Genomic DNA, 10394 nt, shown 5'->3' with positions numbered 1-10394 from the left:
TCATTGACTTCAATGGGTTCCTCTTTCTGATAGTGGAAAAAAAAGCTAGCAGAACCCATTGAAGTCAATGAGAGGATTTTATTTCAGCACTGAAATTCCACACCAAATTCCTCACCATTTTCTTCCATGTGAATGGACCCTAATAAGTGTATTGGTTGCGGACCCTAAGAGCACTGATTACTCAGGAATTGTGGGGGCTAGAGAATAAATTCACACTGTGCCTGAATTATTGTAACTCCCCCTATTGAAGGATGCAAAGAATTGGTGGAGGTAGTATTTAATTTAAGTGGCCCAGAAAAGATCTTCTGGAAGCTTTTCAGGGATTGATGACTAGGAATGAGCAAAGCAATTTAAACCAGATTCAAGCAGAATGTTTCAAATAGTTTTGGCTTCCACTCAAACATAAAACAGGGTTTTTCACTCAAAAACCACTCTACTCAAACCCTGAACTTTAATAATTGAACGCCCAGGGAAGGTGAGTAAAAATAAGCAGTTATATAAACGTTGCCTCACCTATTCTAGATGTCTGTTTCCCTTTTCAGGGAATTGCCATCCTTTTTGGGCCTCTTCCAACTTCTGGCTACTGCTGGACACACAGGATAGGTGAAACAAGGTGAGTATATCATATTTTTACTCACCTCTCTATACTCTAGAGTTATCAACTTGTTCCACCTGAACTACACAAATAATTGTTGAAATGAATCTTGTGAGGTTTGTGGGGCCATAGTGCTGTTCCTTTTACTTGGTATGAATGGCTCTGCAGCTCTCTCCCATTCATTTACTGTAAATAGGAAAAGCTGCAGGGATAAAGTCATTCCTGTTTCAATGCACCTCAGCCCCTTCAATCAACTCAATATGCAGTCAATCCTCCACTTAAGAGATTGATGACATATCCTAGGAAAACCTAGAAATGCACAGGTTAACATTGTTTACCTAAACTTAACAATTATACTCCCAAATGAACTTTAACACATAGTGTTAGGAACAAGTGCTGTACAAATGATAAAAACACACTATTGAGCAAAGAACTTGCAGTAGCAAGTATAAAAACATTTTAAAGTTTGGGTTAAAAGTTTGGGTCATCCACTTTCTCATGTAACCAGCCTATCCTTAAGATAGGTCATCAATATTTTATTTGCGAGGGTCCGATACCCAAAATAACAATTCCAACATAAAGCTAAGTCCTCATATTGGGGAAACGCAGCTTTTCCTGGTGGAGATTTTGTTGCGGTTTTTTTACTCAAAACCAGGAGTGGATTGAGCAGAAGGGATAATTATAAGAACAACCTATATATTTCCCATTCCTATTGTAGCCATTCTTGGCTTTGGTTCAAAAAACCGCAACAAAAAACGATGCGTTTCTACAACGTGGGGCCTTGGCCTAATAGTTCTTTCAGGATCATGTGGTGTTTTGTTTTTTTTAAATAAAGTATTCTAAAGCTGAAACTCAGATACAACTTTTTGTATCAGGAGTGCATTGTATCCACGACTGAAAGTATTTCTAGGACAGCAGCTGTTGTTCGTTGTTAAAATTAAAAAGTCATCATTAACGTAAATATTTTTCCTTATTGCTACATTTTTGTGGGCATTTATTATGCTGCTATTTTTTTAGTTTCCTCTCCACCCACATTCGAAGCAAAATTATTATAAATTGCTAATTATTTTCAATTACATTCATATACAGTATAGAGAAAACGCCCCCTTCCCATGGTGGATTTCCTGGCATTTTTCCAGTGATTTTTCTTGCTCAAAACTGTTATAACTAATATTTGCTTCATGTTGTTAATGAAATATGCAACATGTTACTTATCATACATTTTTTTTGGATGTTTGTGGCATTTGTCAGGCCTTTTGATGCAATTTTTTAAAACACATTCTCTATATACTAGTGCATCTCAATAAATTAGAATATCATCAAAAAGGTATGGACTGTTGTTCAGTGATGAAAGGGGTTTCCAGATGAAAGTAAAATTTTGCATTTTATCTGGAAGGTCCCAGAGTCTGGAGGAAGAGTGGAGAGGCTGTACACAATCCAAGCTGCTTGAGGTCTAGTGTGACGTTTCCACTATCATTGATGGTTTGGGGAGCCATGTCATCTGCTGGTGTAGATCCATTGTGTTTTATCAAGACCAAAGTCAGTGAAGCCTCTGCCAGGAAATTCTAGAGCACTTCATGCTTCCCTCTGCGAGAAGCTTTTAGGATGGAAATTTCATTTTCCAGCAGGACTTTGCACCTGTCCACACTGCCAAAAGTACCAAGACCTGGTTTAATAACCACAGTATCACTGTGCATGACGGGCCAGAAAACTCACCTGACCTTAATCTCATACAGAATCTATGGGGTATTGTCAAGAGAATGATGAGAGGCCCCAGACCCAACAATGCAGATGAGCTGAAGGCTGCTATCATACAACCTGGGCTTCCATAACTCCTCTGCAGTGCCACAGGCTGATCGCCCCCAATCCACATTGCTGCATTGATGCCATCATTCATGTAAAATGAGACCCCACCAAATATTGAGGGCATTTACTGGACATACTTTTCATTTGGCCAACATTTCTGTTTTAAATATTATTTTTACAGTTGGTCTTATATAATATTCTAATTTTCTGAGATTATGACTTTTGGGTTTTCCTTGGCTGCAAGCCATAATCATCAACATTAACAGAAAGACACACTTGTAAAAGTTCCCTCTGTTTGTACTCAATATAATATATGTGGTTAACTTTTTCAATTGAAGTACTAACAAAAAATAACTTTTTAATGACATTCTAATTTATTGAGATGCACTAGTATATATGCCATTTTTTCTGCCATCTTCATAGACCATTCTGTAGGACTTTAACAACACCAGAAGAGCATGCATGTTAAGACTGCCACAATGGCCAGAAAATACAAGGGCATTGCATTTTTGTAAAGTTTCTAAAAATGCAGTTTTTATAAGGAGGGGAGTTCATCTAGTAACAAAAGTAATGTAGTCCCCACTTAGGGTTCCATTGGAGTTGGATGGACTTACTCTAGCAAAGGGGTCAGTAACCTGTGCTGAGGTCGGCACTTCAGGAATATTTACCTGGGACAGGCTCTCTCTGCTGTTAAATAAAGAGCAGTTCTGCTGCAGATAGCATTCTCTCTCTCTTATGGACCATGTAAACGCAATCTGAAAGGAAGAAATGCTACAGAACAAAATGTGAGACATGACATCCTAGTGTACAAGCCTTGTAACAGCACAGCAATCATTTTTTACATTGAATAAGAGCAATATTCAACAAAATGAGGCCTGTGTAAAGGATATCCCTTACCCACCACAAAGCAGGTCTACTGCAGACCACTAGCCTTTTGTTCAGCCAAAATTCAATGTTATTACCAGGGAAGGAGCACATTGAAATAGAAGTTTAATAGACTGAATAGTCGGTTGCAAATATGATTTGTATAATATCAGTTCCATGTCAACTACAGTTATTGCAAGACACACAATATCTCTCATTTCTAGAAAAAAAAAAAAAAATTGGCACACCATGCAAAAAAGGTTGCCTTATCTTTGGTGTACCCATCTTTTCAGTGAGATGTAATGAGTTAAATTCATGTATATTGTGCAAATCATCTTAATGCATAGGAAAGTAATAGTGATACTCAAAAGTGTTGTAAACATACCCCATTATTATTTTTGGAAAGGGCATTTTGTATAGAAAATTAGCTTTTTGAAGGATGTATGAAATGTGTATGAGGACTTTATAATATGGAGCTTTGTTTTTTTAAAACATTTTTTTCTATATTTCATGATTTTTCTTTGTATAGAGGCTTACATTAGGCTCCATTATGGCCGATACAGTGGCCCAAAGAAAATTGTGTCCGTTTGCTGACAAACACGTTGTTACCATGCTTGCCTGTTCCAGTAAGTAGCGCTGTCCTGTTAAAGGAATATCAGATGTAAAATAATCAAATACAATATACAAAACAGTCAAAAGTGGTTACTATCAACATAACAAATACATACAAAGTCAACATGTACATTAAAATAGAACAGAGAAAACAGCAGGCTATGAAAATATAGCTTTAATTTAAAGACATATAAACAGTTTTGGTACAGAACAGACATGATGCTGTAAATCCACTGATATTTTCCTTTTTTTTTTTTCTTATATGTTTTCTCAAAAAAAAATCAAAACAAAAAAACAAAAAAAAAACACACTTTTGCATTTCGCTTGCTATTTACAATGAAATATCACATGGACATTCAGTGCTTACATTTGACGTATTGAGAAACAGACCGATGCTGGCTATGTGTTATAACTACACAACTCAATAATAGGAAATGAAATTAATGTGAGAACTAAGAGGCTGAAGATCCCAGAAGAGTCGACCAATTCTAATGTTTAACAATCCTTAGGAAATAAATATTAGACTGTGCCATAAAAGGTATTGCTAAATCTGCTGCTGTGGAAAATCTGTCACTAGACTTAAAAGTTATGTTTGAATTCCATCCAAGCAGAGCCGAAAAAAGAGAAAAAACAAATGCTACGGCTAAAGGGAATGAATAAATAAAGAATAGATCATGGTATTAGATCTCAACTTAAAACGTATATATAGCGCTGGACGCAGTGGGAAATCCATCAGGCTCATTTAGACGTTGAGAATGACATATAAACAGAGCTAGCCTTTGTTATTATAAAAGTGAAAAGTCACAGACAAGCATTGTGTGTTATGATTGTCAAGTCGGTACATATACCGTCCTTATAAAAGGATCCCAATATGGTGGATGATATATCACACACATACATATTGAACACAGTGAAGAATAAGAAACCTCTTACAGATGCAACCAGCATAGTCATAGTTACATAACACCTTGCATCATGTGTAGTGACGTGTTGCTTGAGAATGAATTGCACTTCTTTTTAATCCCTTTTCTTGTTTGAGGTACAATAACATACATTCAGTATATCAAATGTGTCTCTTTTTTACATTTCCATAGAAATATAGAAGGGTTACATTTATATTATGCAAATGGTATGACAAGAAAACATTAAAAATATATATATCCCTTTATTTTACTATAGTGATGGGCCCCCTGCTGGCTAACAGTTGATCGAACAACATCTTACAAATGACTAGTCTGCTGCAAGGTGTGTGAATAAGTTGTAGACATGTACCCAATAGATAATGACTTCAGTAAGTAGTAGTGCCATATGCATTATTTATAAAAATCTTTACAAGTTTTGATGCTTTAAGTAAAAAAGCTGTAAAGAGATATTTACATATATATTACTATATGGTATAAATTAGTGGTCCTTCATGATAACCATTACCAACACATTGTGTTATTTGTATTTTTCCATCCTCCAAATTATTTTGATCTGGAAAGAAAAACTTTTAAATGTTTGAAATTTCAATTGGCTTTTTATCGAGTAAATGGAAGTCCATCTTGCCATTGAGTGGGATTTGAACTTCCAGATTTTCATTGATCCGGTGATCTTTCTTGCCTTTTCTCAAGCAGATATACATTGCCATTAGAGTTACCAAAATGACAGAGCCCAGACAGAATATTGACAGAGTGACCAGTGTAGGGACACAGGAATCTGCTTCAATCTTTGTATGGGTAGGTTCGATTGCTATTTGTGGTTCCTTCTCTTCTATATTAATATCAGGATCTTTTCTTAACAAGCTCTCGATATAACTTTCATTGCTTACAGTGTCATTGACAAACAGGTTGACCATAACGGTGGAGAAGAGAGGTTCTGGATAACCATGATCAGTGACTTTCACTAATAACCTATATAAGCCATAGTCATCCCTCATTAGGGCTTCTTCTAAAGTTATGTTTCCTGTTTTGGAATCTATTCTAAAAGATTCAGGTCTAGGCCCTCTTCTTCCTATAATACTGTAGGCTATGACTGCATTCATCCCCGTGTCCTTATCAACAGCATACACTTCAGTAACAGGAGAACCAGGCAGAGTTGAAGGTAAGACAAGGAGATATGACATATTAGACTGTGGAAATAAAACCAGTGGGGGGTTGTCATTAACATCCAGAAGCAATATGGTTATTTTAGCTGTAGAAGACAAGGTTGGGTCACCCCCATCCGTAGCTTCGACCCAAAGAGTATAAGAACTCTGTTGTTCCCTATCCAGTGATACTTTTGCTCTCAGGAGTCCTTTGCCAGTGTCAATGACAAAAATGTCACTTCCATTCACTATAGAAAGGGCTACCCAGCCATTCTGTCCAGAGTCAGCATCTGTGACGCTAATTACTCCGATTTCACCAAAGCCCGGAAAGTTCTCAGGAACAAAAAAACTGAAGTCTTTGCTGATGAAACGAGGGCTGTTGTCATTTTTGTCTAGAACTGTAATATGAACGGTGGCTACTGACTCTTTTGGAGGTTTGCCAGAATCCCTTGCTTTAACAGTGAACCTGTATTTCTCTTTTTCCTCTCGGTCTAGCATGGTGGTGACTGTAAGAATCCCTGTTAGCTTATCAAGAGAAAAATAAGCAGGTGCATCAGGTCCCAAAAAGTAAGAGACATGACCTCTTTCTCCACTATCAGCATCCGTAGCATGCAACTTGGCCAGAAAAGCATTAGCTTGGTTGTTTTCTTCAATTGTGACTTCTACAGTGGGTTGTACGAAAACAGGGGCATTGTCATTGTCATCCAAAATATACACTTGTATTGGTTTTCTAACTTTAGACCCATCCAAACTAAGTGCCACCACTGAAATATTATATATTCGTTTGGTTTCATAATCTAAAGTATTAGTAGTCTCGAGCAAGTATTCATTTGTATAGGTTTTGTAGGCAGCAAGTCGAAAAGGCCCTTCTCCTTCCAAATAACAGTTCACCTTGTATTTGTCATCCGGATCTTTGATTGTAAAAAAAGCAATGGGAGAATTAATAGGCTCTAACTCTTTCAGATAAACAATGCCATTTTCTTCATTTGCAATGTAGCGGGGTACAACCTCAGGTGGTCGGAGTGCCACTTTAATAATGGATATAAACACACTCATGACAGCTGGGATGCAGCCCGGGCCATTGGCAAGTACAGTTAATTTATGTTGCTGAACGGTGTTGCCATCTACCTTTTTGGAAAGCTTTATCACTCCTGTATTTTCATCCAAGTAGAAAAGTTCTTTTGAGGACTGCGAGACACGTTCACTGAAGGCATAAGTAATTATTGCATTGCTACCTAGATCAACATCCACAGCTTGCACGGTGGTTACCTTTGTACCAACACTCGAGTTTCCAGGAATAGTCACATTGATAGTAGATTCACTGAACTGCGGACAATTATCATTGACATCACTAATGAGAATGGAAAGAGTGGCAGATCCTACAAGTGGTGGGTTGCCGCCATCTTCAGCAATAATTATAGTTTTGTACTCAGATTTCACCTCTCTGTCCAGGGTCCCCATTATTATAAGGTAAGGTGTCCGTTCCCCACTTTCATTCTCTTCCACATCTAATGTAAAAACACCATAGTAGTCCACTAACCTGTAGGTTTGGACCCCATTCAGTCCTCCATCAGGGTCATAGGCAGGATGCTCTATAACCAGCCTGGTGTTAACAGGAGCATTCTCGGGGACAGTAATATAAATCTGAGCCACTGGAAACACAGGGGCATTATCATTCACATCAATGACGGCAATCTTTACTTTGATGAGCTTGAAATATTCCTGTGGCAAAATGATTATATCGAGAAGGAGGACACAGTCCTGAGCACCAGGGTTATGTGGGCAAAGAGCTTCTCTGTCCAACTCCTCGGCTGATGTGTACAGCTCCCCCGTGCTGTTATCAAGTGTCACATACTTCCCACTTAGCCCTTTAGATGCCAGGCTGAATGAAAGAGGGGGGTCAGTAAAGAGACCCAGCTGCAGATCACGCACAATGTTTCCAATGAGAATCCCCTTGGGTAATCCTTCGTGCAGCATGTATAGCAATTCAGAAGCTGTGCTGTAACTTGCTGAACAAATTGCAGGTCCAGTTAAGGGAACAATTAGACACAGGAACAGAAAGTCCTGAAATGAAGGACACATATATTCATAAATACAGACAAAACAACCGGAATCACATTAAGATATATTTCTACCTATTATTAGTATTATGTTTGCTGTATGTGATGACTTAATACAAAATATATAGAATTACTTCTATGATGAATCATTTATATCTATGATAAATATAACATGATTGCAATCTTATCTCTTTTACTTTTATAGGATCATACCCTGTGCTTAAAAAAATGACACATAATAAGACAATATCCTGCGAATGGCAGGACACACTCCACACATGACAAATAGAAATTTACACAGAGCTAGTCAAACATTGTTAAAACTACTAGTTGCACAGAGTCTGTGCTGTCAGATCACCTACCTGTACATGGCTTAGACTTGTCCTGGTTGGACTGGCTTGTTGCCCCATATCCAGGTTAAAAGGCTTTAGAAGCCAGCTCAGTATTCCTGTGTGCTGTGTGATCCTTTCATTCCCTTGGTAGTTTAATCCCAATGAAACTGCAGTCATTTAGTTCCTGGTGTTAAAGACACAGACACTCCCTCTCTGCTCATGCAAATCTCTGGGCAGCCTCAGCCAATGGCCACAGATGCATCAATTAACAAAGCATTGGGAAGGGATGGACTACTCCGCACCATGCAAAGAAATAGATGGCTTTAAGGAAAAAGTGCACAGACACTTAAGGAAAAGTTGAAGTACAATGAAAGGAGAAAATAAATAAAAGATAGAAATGCTCATAAATTATTTTTTTAAAATGCAATATATGGAGGACATGTCACAGAGATGCAGCAGTCGTAATTTTTTACGGTTTCTTTGGTGCACACTGATAACCGGATCAGGATCTTGTAATGTATTAACCTGCAGTCCAATTTAATACCATTACACAAACCCAGCTCTCCGATATATATATATATATATATATATATATATATATATATATATATATATATATATAACACTATACAGACAGACAGATTTATATACAGCAGAGTACAGTTCGTATAGTAATATTTTATCATTGGTTTTACATAGTACTGCAGTTATATCTATAGCGTTATGTTCATTTGATGAGTTACCACTGTGCACGATAAAGTAGTTAAATGGCAAATTAGGTTGTGCTCCATCTATATACAGTACATTCAGCTATATAAAAACTAACTATATACGGATTACTAAGTCTCACCTGCTGATATCTGCTGTGCATCACAACCTGATTATAGTGCTGGAGCTGCTGCACAGCACAGACCTCCCTCCTGCACACAGTATGCTGGCTTGTGCGCTCATCCCATGTTTTAATTCCTTTCTTGTTCTGCAACTGCTTTGGCTTGGAAGAAAGGTTTACCATCCCCCGGATGCTGTTACTTGAAATGTTCAGTTCAGACATGAGACCAGATTTATCACATTTTCTGCTATGTGTGCTGGCTTCTAAGTGGAATCTGTCCACCAGGCAGCTGTGCCAGCCACATTAACTAGTTCAATGCTAATTCTTGTTGAATATCCCTGTTAATGAAAAAGAATACATTGATTGTAATGTAAAATATGTATATTGATACATATAATTACATTAGAATATATATATATATATATATATATATATATATATATATATATATATATATATATATATATATGGTGTAAATTGACTGAAAACTTTTTTTTTTACATTTTGAATAGACTATGAATGCCACAATTTACATATTACTGTATAGGAAATTTGTTACAACCTTTACAGACAACTTAATTAGGACTTATACATTTTGCAATATCTGTTGCAGTCTTTGTGGTAGAGTGTGAAGAAGGTATCCCTTGATACCGAAAAACGTTTAACTCTGTCTCTACTGACAACACGATTGTTGAATAAAAATCAAAGAATTTTTGGCACAACTAAAGTGTGACGTTCCATCATTACTGTTGCAGTCTTTGGAGACACAGACATGCCTCCAAATAATAAAAAATAAATAAATAATCAAGCCCCCAAATAACATAGTCCTACATTTACTAATAGTTGGTGTCCGCTCAGTAGTGTCCGTGGCTATTGTCCATACAAGATTTTAGCAACGGACACTAGCTGGTCTGTTTGCAATTTCCATTCATTTCAATGGGTTTTATCTTGTGTCCTTTAGTGTCCGTTTACAACCATGTCCGTTTTTTCAAGTGGACAAAAAATCCTACATGCAGGACATTTCTATCCATTTGAAAAAACGAACAGTAAGTTTTTTTTTTTTTTTTTTAACAATAAGGTCTATGGGCAACGGACATAAAACGGACAGTGTTCATTATGATAGGTGTCCTTTTTTTCTTTAAAGTAGACACCTTCTGAGTGGACACCAACGGTAGTGTGAACCCTTCCTTATGGTCCATTCACACGGAGGAAAATGGTGAGGAATTTGGTG

At 37.2% G+C, this 10394-nt stretch overlaps 1 protein-coding gene across 2 annotated transcripts; it reads right to left on the bottom strand.

The window, feature by feature from the left end:
• Window positions 1-4174: 4174 nt before the first annotated feature.
• Window positions 4175-9308, bottom strand: PCDH20 (protocadherin 20). 2 transcript variants are annotated; one of them, XM_075265432.1, is made up of 3 exons: window positions 9185-9308; window positions 8365-8518; window positions 4175-8006 (listed from the first exon to the last, which is right to left on the bottom strand). In XM_075265432.1, exons 2-3 carry the CDS (start codon window positions 8509-8511, stop codon window positions 5370-5372), a joined length of 2784 nt encoding a protein of 927 aa, XP_075121533.1. In that variant the 5' UTR covers window positions 8512-8518; window positions 9185-9308; the 3' UTR covers window positions 4175-5369. The 2 variants fall into 2 exon arrangements, with proteins under 2 accessions (XP_075121533.1, XP_075121532.1); XM_075265431.1 differs by having other exon boundaries at window positions 8365-8625; window positions 9185-9248.
• Between the last annotated feature and the right edge of the window lie 1086 nt (window positions 9309-10394).

Source organism: Leptodactylus fuscus, chromosome 2 (genome assembly GCF_031893055.1).
Source record: "Leptodactylus fuscus isolate aLepFus1 chromosome 2, aLepFus1.hap2, whole genome shotgun sequence".
Classification (NCBI taxonomy): Eukaryota; Metazoa; Chordata; class Amphibia; order Anura; family Leptodactylidae; genus Leptodactylus; species Leptodactylus fuscus.
The sequence above is the reverse complement of the archived record's forward strand: the minus strand, read 5'-3'. Positions and strand labels throughout refer to the sequence as shown.

Coding starts and splice junctions, on each gene's coding strand:
- PCDH20 (XM_075265432.1), bottom strand. CDS start 8,511: ATGACTGCAGTTTCATTGGGATTAAACTACCAAGGGAATGAAAGGATC. Junction 8,007..8,364: donor CAAGTCTAAGCCATGTACAG/GTAGGTGATCTG, acceptor CCTTCATTTCAG/GACTTTCTGTTCCTGTGTCT.